The sequence below is a fragment of the Electrona antarctica genome (genome assembly GCF_951216825.1).
Source record: "Electrona antarctica genome assembly, chromosome: 4".
NCBI classification, from domain to species: domain Eukaryota; kingdom Metazoa; phylum Chordata; class Actinopteri; order Myctophiformes; family Myctophidae; genus Electrona; species Electrona antarctica.
In genome coordinates, this window is record NC_136809.1 from 40,113,059 (window position 1) to 40,137,978 (window position 24,920).

Genomic DNA, 24,920 nt, shown 5'->3' on the forward strand with positions numbered 1-24,920 from the left:
TAGCTGTACATGAATGATCCTTTGGAAACACTAGAGCAACAGAAGCATGTTGAACTTGAATCCTTAGTCGCCTACATGTCCTGTAACAAACCTTCTATAACGCAATGTGGCTGCCCTCTGCTGCCCTCTGCTGCTTGCTACTTATATTACAACTGTTCACACACCACACATAACTTCAACCAATCATGTCTGAATCATTTCAGAAGTCAGGTGTATTGTTTCATTGTAACACTGTAGTTAATTTTAAATGATATGTAGTTACATGAAATGGTAAAGGATAATGTTGTATGTGTTATTCTAGTCATTTTATTCTTGTCTGCCATTTTCACATTTGCATTAAAAAACACTTAAACCAGGTTAATGTGTAAGCAGCCTAGCCTGGCTGCATTCCACACATTTCTGCCAATACAATGCTGTGTCACAGAGGAAGAGCTGTTGACATCCTGTAATTACACATAATCATTACACACAAGAGAGCGGGAGTGTGTGTGTGTGTGTGTGTGTGTGTGTGTGTGTGTGTGTGTGTGTGTGTGTGTGTGTGTGTGTGTGTGTGTGTGTGCGTGCGTGCGTGCGTGCGTGCGTGCGTGCGTGCGTGCGTGTGTGTGCTCACGTTCCATTCGAACCCTGCCACAGCAATGCCTCCAGCAGCTCCAGTCCCCGCCAACCCGATGAACAGACCTGAGCCCTCTGAGCTTGCAAACAGAGATGCCCCGATCTGTACACGTACATGCACACACACACACACACACACACACACACACACACACACACACACACACACACACACACACACACACACACACACACACACTCACTTACACATTGAAAGACAACAATGCACCTTGACCCTTATAATATGATATATTATTCTTATTCTCTCTCTCTCTCTCTCACTCTCTCTCGCTGACACACACACACGCGTGCGCAGGCACACACTCACACACTCACTCACTCACTCACTCACTCACTCACTCACCGGCCACCAGGCCATGTCCCGTCCGGCCAGGAAGTATCCACTCAATGTGTTCCTGCTCACCCTGCATGATGACTGAAAGAGAAGAGTCACACACACACACACACACACACACACACACACACACACACACACACACACACACACACACAGTCAAATCCTCAGTGTTCATTTAACTCCAAGAGTCTCACTCTTTGAGTTAAAGTAGCACTAATGTGCATTACTGCACCAATGAGTCTTACCCAGATGCCGACAGCGAGGTTGAGTAGAAAGTAAATTGCTATGACGATAATGTCAGAGACACTGAAGGACTGGGACAGGGCATAGAAGGTGGCTGTGGAATTAGACATCCTCAGCTGATACACAGGTGCAGTACCCACCGGTTATAAGCTTTACCCAGGTACTTTGAAGATCCCAAAAGCTCACAGTTTGTTTGTTAAATCACCCTATCCTTAACACACATGCACAGACTTCTGTTGGTTCTACCCGTTAAGCCTAGTGTACACAGAACAACAAATTAGTACACACTGATGTAATCTAGCAAACCCAGAGATGCACTTTTTAACAACCAAGAATGATAGAAATGTCTAGGCTCCAGACTCCAAAATCTGTCTCTCTACCAAGCTCTGCACGCTACTCCACAACAGACTGCTGCAACACGGCTGGAGGTCCCAGAAGCCCTGAGAAGGATCGCATGCGAGCGCTTTCCCTGAAACCCCCCGAAACAACTGACAGCGGACACACTTAAACTCTCAAGACGCACACACTGAGACACATAGATCAGCCCTTAATGAAAGACCCTCCGTGGTGGAACGGTTCACGCCAGCTGACCTCACTGCTGAGCGACGCTGTGAGGCGTGGAGGAGGTGTGTGTGTGTGTGTGTGTGTGTGTGTTGAGGACAGTCCTTTCCTTGAAGTGATGATTAAACACATCAGCTTAATGTGGGCCCTGCAACGCTGACACACACACTCTGCTAGGTGATAATGGAGTGTGTGTGAGTACAACAGATGCTAATATGGACCGGAGTCCACATCCATGCGTGTCTGTGTGACACACACGCACGCACGCACGCACGCACGCACGCACGCACACACACACACACACACACACACACACACACACACACACACACACACACACACACACAAATTGTCACTCATTGGTGCTGACCACTTTCTAATCATTAGCACCTGAACACATAAACACCCATTTCATTTCAAACAGAGTGTACAGGAAGGAGTCAGTCAGAGAGATCTGTGAGTGTGTATGACAACATTAACACTTTTTGATCAGTAGCCACTTTATGATCCGTGGGCCAGTCACCCTGAGAATGGCTTAATACATTAAATACACTTAATGCATTTCATTGAGAGACAATTCAAAATTAAGTGCATTGTGTGTGTGTGTGTGTGTGTGTGTGTGTGTGTGTGTGTGTGTGTGTGTGTGTGTGTGTGTGTGATTAATGGTGATGTGTGTGACGTCATAGTGTCTCCAGCCATCTGCTCCCTATAGCAGACAAACACTGGCCACGCTGTCAGTGGCACAGTGTTATTTTCACATCAGGTAGCACTAATGCCTTTTCACACACACACACACACACACACACACACACACACACACACACACACACACACACACACTTTGACTTGTTCACTTGGCAAGTGTCTGACAGTGTGCGGGACATTTTCTTTGTTTTTCAAAGATACCCTTTTTAATATATGCTCTATTGCCCTACGCACCTGTCACTAGCCTTCTGAGGTGTGCATCAGCTTTTTGCTAAAACATCTAAGTGAGAACAGCAGGTTAAACTTAAAGGAACTCATTAAACCCCCAGCCTCCACCCGCTCCCTTGGTTGGTGATTGGTTGGTTAAATTTATGTCATATTGGCGGACATTTAACCTAATTTCTCCTTTCATTGTCAATGGCAAATATTGAGACGTATGGAGACAAAAGCATTAGCCTGGCTAATAAGCCAGACCGAATCAGCCGTTGGCAAAAAGGGATTTGAGTCTGGCTTATTAGCCAGGCTACAAAAGCATAGCCTCGAGGGGCTAGTGCCCCTCAAAAATCACGGCCCCCTCACACATTAGATTCTAATGCGTGAGTAATGCGTGAGGGGCCGTGTTTTTTCTAATGATTAAAAAGACAGTATCAGTCTCCAGAAAAAAACTGGTGTTTTTGATGAATCTATCATGGTTAAAATGGGTTTGAAATTACAATGGGTTTGTATAGGAAGGGGGCGGGGCAACTAAAATGAATATCAAATATCTAAATACTGAATCGAGCAACTTAAAAACTGTCTGGGGTGTTCACATAAGATATGACTGAGTACGATGAAATGACCAAAAGTTGTTTTGAAAGTGAAATAGTCCTTTAACTATCAAAGAGGAATGTTTAGAGAGGCATGAGGCTTCAATCATCAAAGGCTGAAATAACTAATAGCATTGATATACAGTATCATAGAGGGTATGCGCGTGACATCATCATCATACCCGGAAGTTATGCGGAACGCCTAATGAGTGGCAAAAATAAATAAATAAATACTTTCTGGCCTTGACAGCCCATACATCCAAACAGAAAAGTTATATCTGATTGTATTAAACAATGTTAAACGACGTTAAACTCACTTTGCCTCTCACTTTGGCACTAGATTTGCCACTTGATTTAAATTGCCATTGACTTTATGCATGCATATCCCAATCATAGATCTCAATATGGAGATAAAGAAAAAGGAAATTGAGCATGTTAAGTTCTACATTGTATCATTGTACCATCCTTGCAAAACAATTGCATCCAAAATGCAATTGTTTTGCATTTGTACTAGCTGTATTGTTTGTATTTGTATGTAGGTCTGTGGTTCCCAAAGTGGGGTCCGAGGACCCCCAGGGGTCCTTGAGGGAGTTCCAGGGGGTCCCCAGCTAAATGATAGTTTGAAACCAAATGGACCCTCTAGTTCTGTAACTCTGAGATTTAAATTAACATTGATTTTACAGTATAGATTGGGGTCCCAGAGATAGAAATGCCATTAAATTAGCTAGTTTCTTTCCTTTTTACCTCTATGATGATTTTTTGTTTTGCTATATAGAGTATATTTGTATGTCTAATTGTTATGATGAATTGAACATGGTGGGCCCTATTGTAAACAAGTGTAATGCTTTATTATGGGGGTCCATGGAATATTTTTTCAAATGGCGGTCCAGCTAGCCTAATATTGTCAATTTGGGGGTCCAGGGTCCATGAAATAATTTGGGAAGTACTGATGTACGGAACAAGGCACACGTACTGTAGTGTTCTTTCAATAATATCCGTATACATCAGTACTATACCTAATGTACCTAGTAGGTACAGTATGCTTAACCAAAATCATAAAAAAGATAAAAAGAATCATACCCGTGTGAAGTGAGTGGCGCTAAATACATCATCTGTTCAGGTCATTCCGGCCAATCTCCCAATCACAATTTGCGTCCTCACTTCAATCTTTGTTTTCGTAATGTAAAACACAAACAACACTAAAAATGGCCATTTATTGTCATTTCATGTTTGTGTTGGGACAATGACGTAAAATTGGCCATTCATTATCAATGCCATGGCATTCAATGTTTGTCTTTACACGCACGCACCCCTCAAAGCTGGACATAAACTTGACAATGGACCCACATGTTAGTAAGTAGGACGCTAGTACTACAAAGCTTCTATTAAACACACGTTTGATCATAAAGAATCAGAATGACATTCCAAAACGTGAAGAGGTGGGGCTTGCATGCGTCCAACACTTCGGCAACCAATCAGGAGAAAAATGCCTCGCATGACCCGGAAGCGAAAAAATTCACAACAAAAATTGCCGCGAATGTATTGCTGTTGTTGTTCGACATAAAAGTAACGATTAGAGAGCCATAGACGGTGTTAGAAATAAAAGTATTATTAACACTCCAGAGCAGGTTGCTGTAGCTCTAACATTAACCGGCACAATGGACGAATATGACGAGATGTTCGAGATCGAGGATAACTTCGATGAGATGTACGCAGATGAGCTGGAAATGATGGCAGGGATGGACAGTGAGTTCATTATAAACACACACTGAACTTATGAAGTTATCCTTCTAACATTCTGATATTCCATATTCCTCCATTTTCGTGGAGAGATTGAATCTGTATCTGTTCATCTTGGTGGCTCAGTCTGTGGAGCGCTTGTGTCACGTGCCCACATCACCACCAAATAATTAATTTCATCAGCTCTGGGTGACCCAATGAGACCCAGTGGGTCTCATAATGAAGAAGGATCTGCATGGCAGCTATTGTTTACATCTTGATAGCCTAAGATTTAGACTCTCATAGATGTATTTATCGATTCTGACATAATCTGTTCCCTCTATAAATACTTAGGCGACTGCCAAATCTCAGGCTAACATCTTGACAGCCCATGCATCCAAACGGAAAAGTCATTGAGTTGTTTCATACAAATCCACTATGTTATAACTTATAAATAACGTATGAGCTATACTTTCTGTCGATAGACATAGTAGACTCGATACGTTCCGTGGAGGTGATAATGTTTCCAAGTGTGAAAACGTGCATTATTCAAATTCAAAGATCTCTACCTTAAGTTACCAGTTACCACTTTTGACAGAGAGAACACGCATCACGTACATGATGTAGGGTGTAGGCGATGCGACGGGGTGACATTCACAGCAGCACCGAATGCGAACGAAATGGGCCTGGGTAGTGGTACCGAGGCTACTCACTGAGTCAGTGAGAGACTCGCTGTAAGCACTGGACCAGGGCTAGGATTCTTCCTTCAAAGCACATCATACATACGTAGGCGTAGCTGCAGGGTGTCAGTGGGTCACACAAATGATTGTCCAAACAACAAGTACCCCCCCTGACTGCTATCTGAGAACTGTTCGGTACAGGGTAATTAATCACACCTGTCAAATTATGTTCCAATTCATTGGTGAGTACTTTTTTATAGTACAAATAATTCAGGCAATCTACACATCTCAATCTATACACACAACCTATGTGTAGCAACAGACATCCTGTTTCATGATATTACATTCAAGGTAGCCTAAGATTGAATAACCTAAGACTCTCAGATGCTTAGGGTTGACGACAGAGTACAGCACCTTGCAATGGGTCTGGTCCGCAAGATTCGATACACCTCCAAGATACCCAATGTACCTGTCTAAATACTTCCTTAATGTTAACGAAGTCCACAGTACCCACAACACCAGAGGGAGTTCAACAAACCATGTGCAACCCAGATTCGGCACAAACAAGGGACTAAATTATTTCCGCTCCTATGCCACCAAAATGTGGAACGTCCTATCAACAGTCAGTAAGACATGCAAATCCCTTGACTCCTTCAAAAACTGCTCTCAAAGGGCACCTACGGACAGCTGCAACTCGAAACTGGCCCCCGTAAAATCCTTAATCCCCTACCCACCCTTTTCCCCCTCACTGTTTGTATGTTTTTTTCCCCTTTTTACCTCTATGATGATTTCCTGTTTTTGGCTATATAGAAGTGTATATTTTTACGTCTCTAAATGTTATGATGAATTGAACATGGTGGACCCTATTGTAGTGTAATGCTTTATGATGTCGTCCACAGTTAACAGTTTTCTATTGAGTTGTGCTTGAAATGTACTGTAATTCTTCAAACTGTTAATAAATACTTCAATGAATCAATCAATCAACCGATTTTTACATTTTCAATCTCCAAGAGAAGTGTTCATTTGAGGGGGGGGGGGGGGGGGGCACTGGCCGCTGCCCCCTTAGAGCTTTGAACATATACATACAAAGTATATATTAAGATGCTTACCCTGATGCCCCAAATGATAGAGAGGTCTACGGGGAGCTTGTGCAATGTATTACTCCGTACTTTTCAATAAAGAATTGTTTTAATCCCATTTGTCTTGTTTGGCAAGATGGCAGTGGTGTGCAGAAGGTCAATTAAAACAAGATTGTATCACTTAGTATATCATATAATTATATTATTAATATTGCAGCCAGAAGCAAATATACAGAATGGGAGAATAAATCAGCAACCATAATATGCACGTACTAGTAGCTTACATACTGTTATATTATTTGTATACAAATAATCATCATCATCATTCGAGTGCCCTCGAGATCTGCGACACAAGCTGCAATATAACAGTACAGTATGCAATTGTGCAAGGAACAAAAGGTGAAAAGATTATATACACTGACCTGGCATTTTTAGCCGTTGATACTTGTCACAGACTATTAGGATATTTTATCCAGGTGAAAAACTGTAAAAACACATTTTGTTGTATCTGCTGTAGACCCTGTCATCAGCGCTGGTGCCAAGAAGTCAGGCTTACGGAAGCAGGATTCCACCACAACAACAGGGAGCCAACAGGGAGATGATATTCAGGACATAGAACACTTGCTTGCTGACAGTAAGTTCACCCTGGGAGTACTTACTTACAGTATATCATCATTATCATTTCTGTCGGGCAGAAACCTCCTATCTGCAGTCAGATTAGTTTTCATAAATTAATATATATAATATATAATATATGACAGTGCTGTGCAAAAGTAGTAAAATAGTAGTTCTACAAGCTCCTCATACATTCACTGTGTTATGCGTTGTGAGCTTGTAGATTGGCTATATTCTTTTTTTTTTTTACAAAATGGTGAACAATTTAGAGAATTTCTGAACATTTTCGCCTATGTCTGACTGTGGGTTTTATGTATTATTTAACCAGTGAATTGGATCCATTGGAACACGCGTTCCTTTTTTTATTTCCTGAAAAGTAACGTTTTTTGGACATTGACAGTTCCCATCCGACACCGTTGATGATATGCATTTCTTATGTGTTTCATACAGGTTGGATAGATCAATTACAACATTTCGAAATGTAGCTGTGTGTGTAATAACGTGTATGTGTGTCTCATATATCATGCTGTCTGGCTCCTGCAGCCCCGAAGGCGAAGCGCCAGAAGCAGGAAGCAGGCGTAGTCAAGAGGCTTTTTGTGCCATCGCAGACCGATAGGATCCCAGACCCAGTCCCATCACAGACTGATGACATCAGCCCCCCATCGTCCCCGGAGCAGTATGACACCCCTCAAGGAACCTCTCGTGCATTCAGGTAAGGGGGTAGGACTTAGATAAACAGACAATTGTTCTGTGAATGGTTTTATTTTTTACATCTACCGTATGTTTACGTTTTCTACATTGTCATTACGAAACCTATTTGAGTAATTGGTATATATTTGAATATTGCTTTAACATCATTGTGCACTTCATGATGGAATAATAATATGACCGCACACTGCGGACTGTGCACACAGAATTCTGAATCATTCATTCGCTTACAGGTCTGCTCCACCGGTACTGGACATAAGTGGCTTCGCCACAATTCCAGAGTCTCACAGACGACCTGCTGTGCCATCAGCGCCTCAACATGCGTTACGGCGCCCCCCTGTGGAGGGAGGCTACGTCACCGTGACAGATTCCTCAGGGAACCGTATCTACCTTCGACAAAAGGAAGAGACAGAGGGACAGGTTAGGACGTTAGAAATGCATACTTTCGCTGTGTTTTGCCCAGGCGGACAGGGGTTTGAGGTTATGTTTAGGCATAATTTATGTGAGGTTAGGTTTAAGCATAGTTTTAGTGGAGTTAAATGTTAGGGTTTAGATGCAATCAATGCGAAACACCAATGAAAGAGGCAGTTCTGTAGGCTTCCATATACAGTTGACGGATCCCACAGACATAACATACTGTAAATATATACTATAATGTAACCTTTTTTCTCACAATTACCATTCCACACAAATGTGTTTTTTAGACACTGTTATACAACATTATTTCTATTTGTCTGCCTAAAATGATGTAGGCACAGGAAATGTATTTAATTTATGTATTCAAATGTTAATAAATACAGTTTCTGACAAGTAGTTGTGTGTTCATAAGCATGCCTACTCTCCAATTTTAATCCATACAATTTAGCAGGTAGTGGATTCCAGACTAGTGGTGAATTCCCAGGGTACACTTGGATTACTTGCGGTACCCATTGATGTTCTGAGAGAACAAGTGGCAGAGAGGGTGAGTGACCAGTCGTATGTATGTAGCTTATTGTACCATCATCAACTTGTTTATTGTATTTTGTTGCTTATGTGTGACTGAGTATAAGCAGTTGTTGTTTGCACCAATGTGTTTGACGCTGTTGCAGATTCAGTGAAGTCACATAATGCCGTGATTCTTTATAGAGTGGAGTCTTTGAGACACCACATTCCATTCGGTATTTTAGTCCGACGTCATTTTGTAGTCCTATGTTACGTCCGGGTCCAATTGGCACCAGCTTCTCATTGTAAATAGCAATATATAAACGCATGAATCTTGTTACAATAACTATTTTTCAGAAAGGATTGAGGGTTAAAATGGGTCTTAATGCTTCCAACTCGAGTAGAATTATTAATGTTCTGTACAAGTGTCCATGACAAAGAAAATATATGATGTGGAGACAATAAAGACTATTATTATTATTGAATAATAATAATAATATTGCTCAGTACAATATTTTGGGGGCATATTTAGAATGTGTGCAGGGTTGAGTATGTTGAATCTAGTTTGCATTACTACACTCTCTAATGGAGGATTTAGTTGACACATAATAAAATAAAATGGCAATAGTATTCAGTGTGGGGCAGACAGCCTCTCACAGCCAGATTTGGGAGAGCAGTATCTTTGTTGTTGCAAGGAAAGCGGTAAAACGAGACTTCATGGTTCTAGTCTCAGATCGGTAGGAGCGTAGGACCCGGAAGTTGCTCTGGAGGACCCGGAAGTTGCTCTGGAGGACCCGGAAGTTGCTTACGTCACGGCTTAAATACTGAATTGAATGGGGTGGTTCATACTTCATACTAGATCGGGTGGACACCAGGATCTGTGCTCATCCATCCGCATTCAAATCCCATTGAGATATAGAGAGATAATATATATAATTTAATATTCGTAGCTAAGGGTTCTAAGCCTTGCTTGTGTTCTGTATTCTGTTTTTTTTTTTGTTTTTTTTACAGCGACATGCACAGTTGGTTGAGGAATCTCAGCGTCTTACAGACTTACTGGCAAGGTACCCAAACTCCACAGCACGCACTCACACACACTTCTAAATCAAACTTTGTCATGCCAAGGACCCACAAATTGATATGTTTTTCACCACAGACCATCATCTGAAAAGGTTTTCAAGATTTTTCAAAAATGTTTTGAATAACCAACGCAAAAAGGTTTTAAAGGGTGGTTCTCACACTTTGAACTGAATTGTTCTGTGTGTGTGTGTGTGTGTGTGTGTGTGTGTGTGTGTGTGTGTGTGTGTGTGTGTGTGTGTGTGTGTGTGTGTGTGTGTGTGTGTGTGTGTGTGTGTGTGTGTGTGTGTGTGTGTGTGTGTGTGTGTGTGTGTGTGTGTGTCTCTTAGTGGTGTGGATCAGGAGCTTGGAGAGCAGGAGAACAAAGAACCTGCGGAGGATCACGATGAAGAGGAGGGAGGTATCTCTCGACTGCTCTGGGTGGACAAATATTCTCCCCAACATTACACAGAGCTGCTCAGTGACGACGTGAGTGTGTGTGTGTGCGCGCGGCGTGAGTTAATTATATATGTGTCCTCCTGTCTGTAGACAAATTACAGATATACCGATTCTGATACCCGTAACTTGAGTATCGGTCGATACAGAGTACCGATCCCGGCAATCCGGTGTGTAATTTAACATTAGCTCTCAAAGTGGGTGGGGTGCAGTGACCCTCAGGGTTCCTTGAGGGGGGGTGGGGTGGAGGGGGGGGGGGGGGGGGGGGGACTCAGAGTGTACAGATGGGTTCATTTGTACACTCAGAGTTACAGGGGTCCTTGAAATAAAAATATTTGAGAACCACTGATCTAGGAATCAGCTACAAGTAAAATAATGTTATGTAAATTGTACAGTAAGAATATAAAACTGTAGTGCAACTGTGCAACATCAACTTTGTGTGTGTGCATGTGCGTGTGCACGTATGTGTGTGTGTAGTTTACCAACCGCTGTCTGCTGAAGTGGCTGAAGCTGTGGGACACGGTGGTGTTTGGAAGAGAGAGGAAGTCTCGCCCTCCTCCCGTTGACAGACAACCTGTGGTGGTCCAGAACAAATTCAATCAGAACAAGTGGCAGAATCAGAATCAAGCCAATGAGACCAAGACCTTCACGTAGGGCTACACAATCATGTTTTTCACGATTTTGGCTTCACACAATTAAAGTAACATGATTGTCCGATTATTGATTTAAAATGTGTCATGCATTGTAAGCTTGCTTGTAGCACAACATGAATGTGAAAGCAGTGATTTTGTAAAAAATAAACAAAAAGTTAAACTGTGAATAAATGTGATGAATAATCGTGATCTGAATATTGGTCAAAATAATCTTGATAATCATTTTGGCCATAATCGTGCAGCCCTGCCTTCAAGACCAAGAGTCAGCTGACTGAGGAGTTACTGGAAGCTGAGCTGGACCAGTATAAGCGTCCCAAATTTAAGGTACACACAGTATGCAAAGACACACGCATGTACGGAATGTGTTTTTATACAGTGGTTCTCAAAGTGGACGCTCAGGGGTTCTTGAAGAACCAAATGGACACTATTACAGGTCTGTACCTCAGAGACAGTGTATAAATACATTTGTGAACTCTCTGAGTTACGGGGGTCAGTAATACATGAAACTCAGGGCCCTTGAAATTAAGAACCACTGGTTTTATAGTGACCATTCCATTTTTTTAATCAAGATTGACATACGAAGTGCAAGATCAGAGGTCTGTTTTTGATTAAAAAAAGAAGAAAAGAAAAATGTTCTCTCCGTTTGTCTCTCCATAGGTGGCGTTGTTGTCAGGTCCTCCAGGCTTGGGGAAGACCACTCTGGCCCACATCATAGCAAAGCATGCTGGGTACAATGTAGTGGAGATAAATGCCAGGTCAGTCAAATGCAACCACATTGTTCCAGTTGTACACACTGGTTCTTAAAGTGGGGTCCAGAGACCCTCAGGGTTCCTAATGAAGAGCAATAAAACAGTGGAGCTTATTCTACCATTGTGCAGACCTTATTTGTTTGTTTTAAATGTTGTTAAACTGTTGTTTGCGCTGCACCTGGCCTTCACGTGGATGTGCGTGCACCACCAGGTCTGTAACTCTGAGAGTGTACAATTGGAACAAAATTGACCCTTGGGGCCCTTGAAATTTGAGCCTGAGAACCACCACAGTAGTAAATCCCAACAGTGTCGTATCTGTCACTGTATTCCACACTGACCCCTCCTCCTGTCATTGTCATCGCTGTTGCCACAGTGACGACCGCAGTGCCGAGGTTTTCCAGAAGCGAATCGACACGGCTACGCAAATGAAGTCAGTCCTGGGAACGGACCAGAGGCCTAACTGCCTCATCATCGATGAGATCGACGGTGCGCCATCGGTACGTCCCACCAACTTCTTAAACCACACTTCTGGGGGTCCCCAGATAACAGTGTAAGGACTTTAATACATAAAAACACCATTACTGCATCAAACGTAATAAAAAAATCAACAAACTGATAAACATTGGCCAAATTGTCAAATAATATAAGAAAGAGGCAAACAGTGTGAAAATAGCCGACCGAAACGAGTCAAACAATTGTAATGCCCCAACTGTAACTACAATTCCAAGTGATTGTCGGGGTGGGGGGTCCCCAGTTCAAATGTGATTATTTGGGGGGTCACGGCCTGAAAAGGTTGAGAACCACTGTTCTACAGCATCATAACTACAACTGGAATGTGGAATACGGTTCTTAATGTTCTGTCTCTGACATCTGGCAGGCTGCCATCAATATCCTGTTGGCCACTCTGAACAGGAAGGACGGACAGAGCGGTGCTGGCGAGGCGGGCGCAGAGACGACTGTAAAGAAGAAGAAGAAGAAGGACTCTCCCCTCCTTCGTCCAATCATCTGCATCTGTAATGACCTGTAAGAGAATGTCTCAAACTGTGTTTCAAATTGGGTCATTGATTTATATGCAGTGACTTTACTGTCTAGTGTCTAGATATGAAGGAGAATATTTTCATCCAGATTCATACTTTGACTTGCTTCCTATGTAAAATACCTCGGCAGCAAACATACTATAGCTAAAATAAACAAACAAACTATACCATTGACCTTTTTTTTTTTTTTAAGATATTATTTACGGCTTACGCCTTTTATTGGTTTTTGAAGGGACAGACAGTAGACTGACAGGAAACGGGAGAGAGATGGGGGAAGACATGCAGTAAAGGCCGTGTCGGGCTCGGGAGTCGAACCCGCGGCACACTGCGACTGGATTACCAGTCGGGTGCCCAGACGGTTACGCCACCGCCTGGGCACCATTGACCATTTATACTGTAATACTAAAACATGCTTCCGCATTATGCCAGTGAAATACAACCTCATACCTTATTTCCCTTCCACCAGGGGCAGCAAGTGAAAGCTGTTATCCAGATAATGAATTTAATAAACCTTGAAATGTTCACATTATCAACTCAAAAATGGCTCCAGCACCACCGCATAACTTAATTCATACTGTACGAATCGTGGGCCTGTACAGAATCTGTGTGTGTTCTTAATTGCGGTGTGTCTTGGCAACTGAAATGCCTTCTACTCTACGTACAGGGAATTTGAATCGTTTTGATTGTTCCAACTCTTCTCTGATTGGCTGTCTGTCTTGTCAGTTATGTTCCGGCCCTCAGGCCACTGAGGCAGCAAGCTTTCCTACTGACATTCCCCCAGACCCAGCCCTCCCGCCTGGCACTGAGACTGTCCGAGGTCAATATATAAAACACATACCGCACATCTGAGACACACCAGCATTCCTGTTTGTATTTGTTGCTTATTGTGTATTATCCATTCATTGTTTATATATTTGTTTTATCGTTGCAGATCTCACGTTGGCAGGGAATGAAAACGGACACAGGCACTCTGTTGGCCCTTTGTGAGAAGACAGACAATGACATCAGGTCCTGTATCAACACTCTACAGGTGAGTACAGGTGGTGGTGTGACTACTCTGTCGTCAGTTGATTTTATTATTTTTATTTTATTTTATTTAGAGCAGCCAATAATTGTTTACCCCTTTTTCTCCACAATTTAGTCGTTATGCCAATTAATTCCTTCCCACACACATTTGTGTTTTCACTGCTGTCGTGCCCCCACCAGGAGGACGTAGAGCCTTTTGTCCTACTCCTCACGCCCTACACTCCCCACTGACAGGTGCCGCCCCAGCCCATAAGATTACGTGCAGTGACAATTATCTCCCTTCCCGCCCAGTTTCCCTCCTCCGAACACGGACCAGTTGTGTTCGCATTGTATTGCCCCGAACAAGGGCCAGCATTGTGTTCGCATAGATACCCGACAAAGCTGGATGCACCACAGTGGATTTGAACCCACAACCTCTGTGGTGATATTAGGCAGGCACTTTACTACTGCGCTAGCCAAAAGAAGACTTCTGTCGGAGGATATGAGCTTGTTGCAGCTGAGAGCGAGCTGTACACAATGTGTTTGTATTTATTTTCAAATGTGTGTGTGTGTGTGTGTGTGTGTGTGTGTGTGTGTGTGTGTGTGTGTGTGTGTGTGTGTGTGTGTGTGTGTGTGCACGTGCACGTGCACGCATGTGTGTGTGCACACGTGTGTAGTTCCTCCATGGTCGAGGTAAAAGGCAGGTTGATGCCAAGATGGTCCAGAGTATGTCTGTAGGGCAGAAGGACCAGAACAAAGGCTTATTCCACCTGTGGCAGGAAATCTTCCAGCTCCCCCGTATAAAACGGTATTTTCCTGTTCAAAATTATTGTTTTTATTGTAAATTATTGTTTCAACATTGACTTTGCCTGACGACGGTCAATAGACAAATCCATTGATTGTGCACAGATTTGAGTGTGCGCCTGTGTGGAGCCCCCTTTATGTTTTCATTTCTCCAGCACCTCACCTGAATCCTTCAGCAGTAGATCAGCGGTGGCTTTTTTACATTTTCAACATTGACTTAAAATAGCTCATTTCTAATTCCAGTTATAATGTACAGGATGTAAAAAATAATAATTTATGTTTGATGATTTATTGTCATTTCATATTATTAAAACTATTATTTACTAGTTGGTCACCAGCATACTCTGGAATGATGCAAGTTGGGTATGGATGCCTCACTCGGTTACTCAGTGTGGTACCCATTGGACTATAATGTCAGTACTATGATGTCATGGTATTGATGACATCAGGGAGCTCCATATATAGGCATAAAGGAACACAGACCTGCACTACGCCTCTCTTGCATCACTCGCGTATGTACTCCCATATGTAGTCAATCGGTCAGACGGTTGGTTTGGCCAACTAGGGAAGCCCATGCAGAACCGCATGATGGGGATGCAGGATATATTCCCAAAGTAAGTTCCAAATACCTGCTTTGTCCAAACATGGTGTTTCAGGAAGCGCATAGGGGAGGGGTTTGAAGATGGACTGGGGGAAGGGGGCGGAGCTCAGAGGTTTCAGCACATTCTTCTCCTAGCCTCCTCCAGCGGAGAGTACGAGAAGGTTACACAGGTAACACACACACACACACACACTCTCTCTCTATTAGGCTTTTAAAAGGAAGGGCAACAGATAAGGGAGAATTAATTTAAATAGGCCTAACATATCCAGTCATATTATATATATTTTAACAGTATTTCATTTCAAACCTTTATCCTCAAACACTGTAATTAGTACTAATTACATTTTAATAATGGATTACATTTTTATTTCGCTTTTAGTGCTTACTCAAATTCATCCATACATTGGGAGAACTACATTTTAGAACTTCCTCTCACCCTGTATCCATTGTTGTCTGTCATTTTAACCATGACCTTTGACCTGTCCCCAGGGTTTGTTTGATAACTATCTGTCCATGCGTCTGAGAGACCCCAACATGCACAACGTGTGCGACGCCCTGGACTGGCTGTCCTTCTCGGACCAGGTCAACTACGTGATCATGCATGGCCAGAACTTCTCCCTGATGCGATACCTCCCCTTCCTGTCCATCACCTTCCACTTCCTGTTCGCTCACATGCACGTCCCCCGCATCATCTACCCCCACAGCCAGCACGAGGTACCGTACACTACAGGCCCTCTGACACGACCATCGCACACTGTTGTTTTTTCGATTTCCTGTTTCATTTATTTTATTTTTTAGTAGTAAAAGTAATTGTAAAAACTGAATCATACTGCCCTCCAATACGTGAGGGGGCCATCCCTCACGTATTAGGAGGGAAGTATGATTCACCAGAACCAAGAGCAGGTGTTTTAGAATTAAAATGGAGTTTGAAGTTACAATGGGTTTGTATAGGAAAATGAATGCGGTATCTAAATACTGAATCAAGCAACTTAAAAAGTGTGTGGGGTGTTCTCAAAAGCCTGAGTAGACAATGACATATCCCTTTAACCCTTTAAGAGTGCACAAATGTAACAACATTTTGTTAAATTAACAAGAAGTATTTAACTGTGTAGGTCAGTATTGAGCATGAATGTTGACATCACCGCTAGGGCTGTCACAATTATGAGGTTTTACTTGATGATTAATTGTCGTTCAAATAATTGTAATTAATGATTTCATTCACATTCATTGCGTTTCTGTCGTTGAACATATGAATAAGAATTACACTACTGTTTGGCTTTTGCGCATTGTAATCTAAAGGTGCACAGGGCAGATTCTGACACAAACCTTTTATCTGCTCTTTGTCATCTACAGGCATCATCGCGTCTTCAGGCCAACAAGAATGCACTTAACACCATGTTAGCTGACATCCCACCATGCATCAGGAGCAGGATCAGCCAGCTCTGCTTGACCAGCGATATCCTCACGCTGCTCCTCGAAATCATCTGCCCCAAACTACGACCTGTATGTAGAAAAACGTGTGTGTGTGTGTGTGTGTGTGTGTGTGTGTGTGTGTGTGTGTGTGTGTGTGTGTGTGTGTGTGTGTGTGTGTGTGTGTGTGTGTGTGTGTGTGTGTGTGTGTGTGTGTGTGTGTGTGTGTGTGTGTGTGTGTGTTCTGAAAATCTGCCTTCAGGTATAAGTGTGTTTATAACATCCTTATACAACAACATTTTGAATCTTAATCTATGAATTACAGATCTAGACCTTTTTTTTGGCCTGGTCTTCATCAGCACAGCATCAAGATTGCTTTATTTAATAAAGCAATCTCTGAAATGAGACAAATGTTGTCTCTTTTCATCATTTGTTTTCCACCTGCAAGCAAGCTTTGGGACAGCAAAAACAGCAGGACAGCCTTAACATTGCTGTTGTAGAGCCTGAGCTTGGTTTTGAGACTATGTTGTTTGGACTTCCAGATGTTGTGAAGTTGGCTGAAAGCACCTCTTGCTTTGTTTACACATGTCTAATAACTTTGTCTGGATGAGTTTGGCCCAAAACTGATCAGTGTGATCCAAGATTTGAATTGCCATCTTCCTGGTTGGTCTCATCATGAGTAGTTCCCACAAAGGTGGCACTACTCAAGCCACATTTTTATCTCTAAAAACAGAAAGTACAGGCTAACGGTTGGCAAGGCATCAAAATCCATGATGGCCTCAATGGGAGAGTGCAGTGAGGTGGGCAGGCTGCCTGTAGCGTGCCACTCTCATTTGTAGGCTTAGAAGCAAAAGACATAAGCTGTGAACATTTGAGGTCACAGAGCTCCTGAGCAGATCCCCTTAGCCTCGGCCTGCATGATCTGAGTAAAAATATCAGTATGTTGAGTAAGACCTTGCTGGTTTGAGCATAAAGACATTGTAGAAGGACCATCTTCTGACAGGTAAACACAGCTGAAACTAATGGCATTAAAGGAGTAGTTCATCCAAACAATTACTTATTTTCTATTAATTACACACCCTATGAAGCCTTGAATTCATGGAGATTTGTTTTTTGTCACATTCCTGAGCCAATCATTTTACCGGGATACCAGTCAGTAGGAGACTCATAGGAGGCTCTTTGAGTTAACTGTACAGGATTTGTCCATGCTGGCAGACATGGCATGATGGCATGATGGCAACATGGCGCACACGCACACACTCACACGTACACATCATAGAAGTAAGCACATCAGTGCTGTGTGTGTCTCCCCTGCAGGTGAATCCTCAGCTCTTCAGCAGCAGAGAGAAACAGCAGATGTGTGAGTTGATCGACACCATGCTGGCCTACAACCTCTCGTACAGACAGGAGCGCACGCCTGAGGGACAATACACATACGTACTGGAGCCGTGAGTGTACACACACACACACACACACACACACACACTGAGAACAGATTTGTATCTAGGGGCTGAAGGTCATTGCCACTGTCTACATTGTGGCATTCTATGCAAGCTTAGAATTTAATCTCCTTAACACCTGATTGTGTGTGTGGCTCATTGGTGTATAGATGTCAGTGTTAGTGGGGAAGTCCCTGTAGTGATGGTGGAGACGAATGGACAGATGCTAGGATAGATAATTGTGTGAAACGAATAGGTGGAACCAGCAGGATCAAGTTACGTTTCTGCGTTTTAACTCGGATCACAGTTTAACCGAGGGGAACTGAGGAGGAGGCGGAAATCTGGCCTTTATTCCCGAATCCCGGATCTTACATTTTTCCCTCAATCACTGAGGGCAAACAGAAGAGCACTGTGTAAAATGGAAGAGCTAGTCTAGTGGAGCCATGCCGGCCCACGGCGGTGGAGACGAGAACCGGGGCCAAGGTGGAGGAGGCTCCTTTCTCGTGGCTCGCTGCGACCAGGTGATGTTCACCAACGACTGGGGCCTGCCTCTGCTGGGAGCTCTGCTGCTGCTGTTTCTGATATACACCTTCCTCTACCTGCCCTCTCTGGCGGCACAGCATAACACCACGGCAGCCGCGACACCCACCTTACCAGGGCCAGGCATGGAGGGGTATTGACTCACCCACCGTACCAGGGCCAGGCACCGAGGGGTATTGACTCACCCACCGTACCAGGGCCAGGCACGGAGGGGTATTGACTCACCCGCCGTACCAGGGCCAGGCACGGAGGGGTATTGACTCACCCACCGTACCAGGGCCAGGCACGGAGGGGTATTGACTCACCCACCGTACCAGGGCCATGCACGGAGAGGTATTGACTCACCCACCATACCAGGGCCAGGCACGGAGGGGTATTGACTCACCCACCATACCAGGGCCAGCACGGATGGGTCTGACTCACCCACCATACCAGGGCCAGGCACGGATGGGTCTGACTCACCCACCATACCAGGGCCAGGCACGGATGGGTATTGACTCACCCACCATACCAGGGCCAGGCACGGATGGGTATTGACTCACCCACCATACCAGGGCCAGGCACGGATGGGTATTGACTCACCCGCCCAAGGCACGGATGGGTATTGACTCACCCACCCAAGGCACGGATGGGTATTGACTCACCCACCCAAGGCATGGATGGGTATTGACTCACCCACCGCACAAGGCATGGATGGGTATTGACTCACCCACCCAAGGCATGGATGGGTATTGACTAGGGTTGGGATCCGGAATCGGAGGAACCAGATCCACCATTCACAGTCACACACTGACACTGTCAGAGGAGCTGGTATGTGGACTTCACGTCTGCTATACCCATGTACTTCTCAAACGTTTTAATTTCAAGGACCACCATAACTGAGAGTTGCAGACCAGTAAGGGTCCATTTGGAACCCCCTATATAGGAATCTTTAAAGGGAACCGTTATGAGGAATCGTTAAGGAACCAGGATTGTTAAAATCCTAAAGGATCTCAGCCCTAGTATTGATTCACCTGCCAAAACATAACATATGTAAATGTTTGACACGGTTGTTAACCATTACCGGAGTTGTGTACAGGAGACAATTGTTGTTACGACAACTCACTGCCTTGATTGGACTAGCCTTTTGTTGGGACGCTCGTTTTGATTGGTCAGGTGCTGACAAGGCACTGTCCTGCAGTCAGATGTGTCGTGGAGACACGAAGTGAGACGGAACGATGGACTTGATTAGATCCATTAGATATGAGTCCTGTTTGTTTGTTTCTTTTTGGTGTGGTAGAACTGATTTCTTGTAGATTTTTTCCCTCATTCTGTAATATAACTTATAGAAGCATAAAGAAGGACACTATCTTCTAGTGTGTGTATAACCATTTACCCTGATGTTCTCGGACAGGATGTAGTGAATATGGCTAAAATACAATACAAACCCTGAGTTGAAGGAATATTTGCAATTTCTTGGTTGTCTATGGCTACATTCTGACAGCAACAACACTGGTAATGTAATGTCTAATGATGGCACATAATAAACGACTCACAAAGTACATGGCTGTTCACATGCATATCTGAATGGTGTTTGGTGGAATGCTAGTTTTCTCGCGTAATGTGTGAGGGTGTGTGTGTTGAAGAGATGAAGCTCAGCTGTAAGAGGATTATGGTATTAAAGATTGACAGTCTGATTTTATGTAGAGGGGGGGGGGGAGAAATCTGTGATGGCCAAATATTGTCATCATCTTATAGGTTCTTATAGGTATTTTGTCATTTGTTTGTGTACAGAATTGCTTTACTTTTCAGTGGTTCTCAACCTGTGGGTCAGGACCCAGAGGGGACCCCCAGTAAAGTGACAATTTAAGGGATTTTAAGACCTTTTTCCCCTATGCCCAGCTTTCCTTGTCTGTGTGTACCCCATAGTGATGATTGGCTGAGAACAGAATGTGATGTATGACGATAAGAACACCCCTCACTTCATACAAGTGTGATTTTTTTGTATACTTAGCACCTAATAAAAGGCTCTAAATGTCCGTGCTGCTCCAGTCTCTTCTCCTTATGCAACTCATGTCCTTGTACCTGTGAAGCACCGGATCAGCCGTTTCAAGCTTGAGGCGCGTTGGTAGACTCCCTTTGTTACTAAATAAACTATACTATAAAAACATTGGGCAAATTGTCAAATAATATAAAAATTTGGCAAAAAATGTGAGATGTTGTGAGATGCTATTTTCACAACATTTACCTGTGGAACGGAATCAAACTAAATGTAATGCCAACTCCTACATTCCAAGTGCTTATCAGGGTGGGGGGACCCCAGTTCAAATATGATCATTTTGGGATCACGGCCTGACAAGGTTGGGAACCACTGATTTACTTAACCCTTTGTGTGCAGGCGTGTGGAGGAGGTGGTTCGCTTTCAAGGTCTTCCGCCACGCCGCCAGCTGACCTACCAGGCCAAGCAAACGATCAGCAGAGAGATGGAGCAGGAGAGGATGAGGAGAGCCGAGCAGCTGATGCTCCAACGGAACCCTGTAGTGGTAGGACGGACACACACACACACACACAACACAACACACACACACACACACAGACACAGCCTATCTTCATATAATCCTCATTAATGCTCATCATAATATGGTACCTATTTTGTCTCTGTCTCAGAGGGCTGTGGACAGTTCAGAAATCTTCCCACCAGTGAAATTCAAGCTAATAGAAACGGCAGGCTTTCTATTCCTAGAAAGATGCTACTATGTGGAAGCCATTGTTCTCATGTCAATAAAGGAAATACAATAAGAAATGTGAAATCTTGTTTGTAAACACAAACCTGCCTGACGACGATGTCACTGGTAGACGGGTTTCTCAAACTAGGAAGGGTATGCCACCCATCGACTAATCTAATATACGGCAACCTTCCCCGTGTATAGTCCAATCCAGAAGAACACAGTTTGCCGGCCACTGCTACAGAGCTGACAGTGAGGTTATATCTTCCCTTATTCTCTGGAATCCTGCCTCAAAGCAGACCAGAGGTAGAAAACTGTCGTTCCCTGATGTCATCGCTAGGGTCACATGTATCAGTAAGCAGGAACTGGGGATGGTAATGAAGGACCGGAAAGTCTGGCGTGGCATTGTGAAATCCATGATCTCAACCGCGGTCGACAGAGTAGATATTTTTACCATATTCTCATTGTGAGGACGAATGATATGAAGATGGGGTGAAAATGAATGATGTGACTGACGTCACCCATTGAAGGTTTCTTGCCTAATACCAGCCGTGTGTTATAATGTGGTCTGTGCGCAGAGGTAGCATGGTGTTTAATAACTTACTGTGTGCATCTGTACAGCACAAGGAAGAGGTCAAGAGAAACGCTGCTCCCATAACAACCAGGAACCATCAGCAGAGGCTGGAGAACATTGTCAAGCAGGCCAAAGTGGAACCCAGAGTGAGAGACACACACACACACACACTCACTCACTCACTCACTCTCTCTCTCTCTCTCTCTCTCTCTACTTGCATAAAGCATCAACCAGAATTAATTCTCTTGTACATGTTGTTGTAATGTATTAACTGTAATCAATAAAGGAAAAACATGAAGCTGTTCAGTAACAAAAATATGCAGCGGTTCAATAACATAAAACATACAGCGGTTTAAACGCAACCGCCTATACCGCTGTATACTGTACATGCTGGTTGTTACCTACCACTAGATGGAGCCCCACTGTCCCACAGCCAATCAGGGATTGTGCGTGCATGTCTATTCCAGTACTGGATGGATGTTTGAATGAGAGGGAAGGAGAGACTCTAGAGGGGACAAATGAGGCCAATGAGAAAGCAGCGGCTTACATTGCTTCCCTTGTGATAAATCTGGGAAATTAGGCTAATGAGACATAAGTATAACTATGTGTGTGTGTGCGCACATGTGTGCATTAGTTTGTTGTATTTGACCTCATTAAGAATTGAATGTTGTTCTCAACCTGCCATTTATGTCTGTTCTTGTGTTCTAGCCGGAGGTGGATTTCTTCGGTAGAGCTCTTGCTCCCAAACCCCTGAAGACCCAGTCGACCTCAGAGACAGGTAACAATGGAGGCCCCGGCCCCCGAGGCCCCTCTGTTGAAGGGAGTGATGCCGTTGACACTACTTAGCAGTCATTTAGAAGCACACACTTGGCAAAGCGCAAGCACTGGGCAACAAACTACTAAGATAGCATTCATATTTTAATTTGTCTAGTTCCGATTCTGATTCGTTCCAGTTGTAAAACATCAAACATTTTTGATTAGAATCATGATGGCTCAGAGGCAACAGATTCTAAACCCCTCCAATCTACAAGATGTAGTTTGTCCATGGTGAGCTGCCATAGATCGGCGCAAACTTTTTATCGTCATCATGGACAAAACAGGGTTAAATCTTTCTTAGCCGCAGAATCTTAGCTTGGGAACCTGCCAAATCTGCCAGCTTGAATCTTAACTTGCTCTTGTGTGTCAGTCAGGTGATGGCAGGGGCGTATAATGTCAGGTTGCATATTAGAATCAACGTGTATTGATACAGCATATTTCATTCTAAAATGTTTTGTGATACTCATATGAATAACTACTCAGGGGCTAAAACTGAGTGGAAACTATTTGTACATAAAATGAATTCCAGTAGCCCAGAATCATTGCAAAGACTGAGTGGTCCTGTATGGGACGGTGTAAGGATTTGTTTTAAAAGCAGTGGGCATTAGGGTTGGGATCCGGAACCAACATTGAGGAACCGGAATTGTCACATTTCAAATCACATTTGGAACCATTTACAAAACTTTGTTTTTTTCTTTTTTTAATCACACGTCTGCTAAACAATTACAATACCAGTGGTTCTCAAACTTTCAAAGACCTCCATAACTGTTGAGTGTACAAATGGAACCATGTGGATCCACGCTTAAGGGTCCATCTTTCAGTATCACAATATTTCACTATAGACTGATTCCTAATCATTAGCTAAGGACCACTTGAGCCTCTCATCCAGACATCCCCTTCCCCTTAAGTGTGCTGAAAACCCTGTCTGGCACTGCAAGAATGGTGACTGGTGCCTTCCTGTGTGGAGTTTGCATGTAGAGACAGAGCCATATTCCTGTCAATGCCCTTGCCTAAGCAAGGCACTGGCCTTTTGAGCTGGAGTGGTGCCGGGCACTGCTCACTTGCTCAGTGGCCGCACTGTGCTAGCAATAGTTAGGATGGGTCAAATGCAGAGTAGAGTTGTACTTGTACCTATGCCAGATTGCCAGTATCGGAAAAGCTGCCGATACTGCCTAAAATGCTGGTATCGGTGAGTATGCCAGTCTAGGCCATTCCAATACCACATCAGTGATGTAAACCGGTTTTCAATGTAATGGGTCCAGGGACCCAGGGGTGGTCTTTTAGATCCCAGGGACATTTTATGAGTCCTACTTCAATGACGTTAGAGTACAGTACTGAGTACAGTATTGCATCCCAGGACCCCCGGAGGGTGACATGATTGTGTCCTTTCTCAATGTAGTGAGTCAATGTAGTGAGTCTAAGGATGAATTCTTCAGTTAATGTGGCACTATTGTTTTTACTGTACATATATTTTGTAATTGTTTTATTTATTCCTAGATCAGTGGTTCTTAAAACCTTTTAATTTCAAGGACCCTGATAACCCTGAGTGTACAAATGGAAGCAAATGGACCATTGGTTCGATTTGTACACTCTGAGTTACAGACCTGTAAGGGTCCATTTGAAACCCCCTCAAGGAACCCTGAGAATCCCTGGACACCACTTTTGTGACACACTGTTATCAGAGCGGTACTCGTTATCGACCAATACGCAAGTAATGGGTCGGGAATGGAATGTTTTTGTCGGTATATCTAATGCAGAGGAAAGGAATCAGTAAAGTATAACCTAACTTACAGTGTCTCTGTCTGCAGGTGAGAAGAACATTGAGATGGCCATGGGAACAGCGGTAGGAAACAGTGATGTGTGGTTCCGCTTCAACGAGGGTGTATCCAACGCTGTCAGGCGAAACGTCTACATCAGAGAACTCCTCTGACCCCACCCTCTCGAACACATTCCCTCTATCTCACAAACCTACGCACATATTCTGCAATCTGGTGGTTATCAAGTTACACATGTTCCTCCTTGTGTTGCTGTCCTTTGTGTATTAATAATCACAATACATTTCTTCAGT

At 43.6% G+C, this 24,920-nt stretch overlaps 3 protein-coding genes across 5 annotated transcripts in view; 2 read left to right on the plus strand and 1 right to left on the minus strand.

Annotated features, from left to right (window-relative positions):
* slc5a10 (solute carrier family 5 member 10) overlaps positions 1-1,323 on the minus strand; it is a gene marked incomplete at its 5' end in the record, with an annotated part of 31,189 nt that extends 29,866 nt beyond the window's left edge. For both annotated transcript variants that reach the window (XM_079499880.1, XM_079499881.1), the window contains 3 exons: positions 611-715; positions 977-1,048; positions 1,216-1,323. In XM_079499880.1, the coding sequence (XP_079356006.1) occupies positions 611-715; positions 977-1,048; positions 1,216-1,323 (285 nt within the window). The remainder of the gene's footprint in view (positions 1-610; positions 716-976; positions 1,049-1,215) is intronic.
* The window catches only part of fam83gb (family with sequence similarity 83 member Gb), a 67,425-nt gene that overhangs the window by 18,021 nt on the left and 24,484 nt on the right, over positions 1-24,920 (plus strand). The window lies entirely within an intron of this gene.
* Positions 4,766-24,798, plus strand: chtf18 (CTF18, chromosome transmission fidelity factor 18 homolog). 2 transcript variants are annotated; one of them, XM_079499871.1, is made up of 23 exons: positions 4,766-5,031; positions 7,281-7,397; positions 7,922-8,090; positions 8,320-8,506; positions 8,952-9,047; positions 10,019-10,071; positions 10,414-10,552; positions 10,997-11,169; positions 11,415-11,496; positions 11,830-11,927; positions 12,295-12,418; positions 12,799-12,944; positions 13,682-13,775; positions 13,890-13,988; positions 14,641-14,771; positions 15,424-15,538; positions 15,858-16,082; positions 16,722-16,871; positions 18,096-18,226; positions 21,135-21,279; positions 22,084-22,182; positions 22,745-22,814; positions 24,661-24,798. In XM_079499871.1, exons 1-23 carry the CDS (start codon positions 4,944-4,946, stop codon positions 24,780-24,782), a joined length of 2,853 nt encoding a protein of 950 aa, XP_079355997.1. In that variant the 5' UTR covers positions 4,766-4,943; the 3' UTR covers positions 24,783-24,798. The 2 variants fall into 2 exon arrangements, with proteins under 2 accessions (XP_079355997.1, XP_079355998.1); XM_079499872.1 differs by having other exon boundaries at positions 8,955-9,047.

Excerpts from the sequence above, each read along its gene's own strand:
- chtf18 (XM_079499871.1), top strand. The coding sequence starts at position 4,944 with ATGGACGAATATGACGAGATGTTCGAGATCGAGGATAACTTCGATGAG. Across the intron at positions 11,497-11,829 it reads ATAAGCGTCCCAAATTTAAG|GTGGCGTTGTTGTCAGGTCC; the intron begins GTACACACAGTA and ends GTCTCTCCATAG. Across the intron at positions 15,539-15,857 it reads AGTACGAGAAGGTTACACAG|GGTTTGTTTGATAACTATCT; the intron begins GTAACACACACA and ends ACCTGTCCCCAG.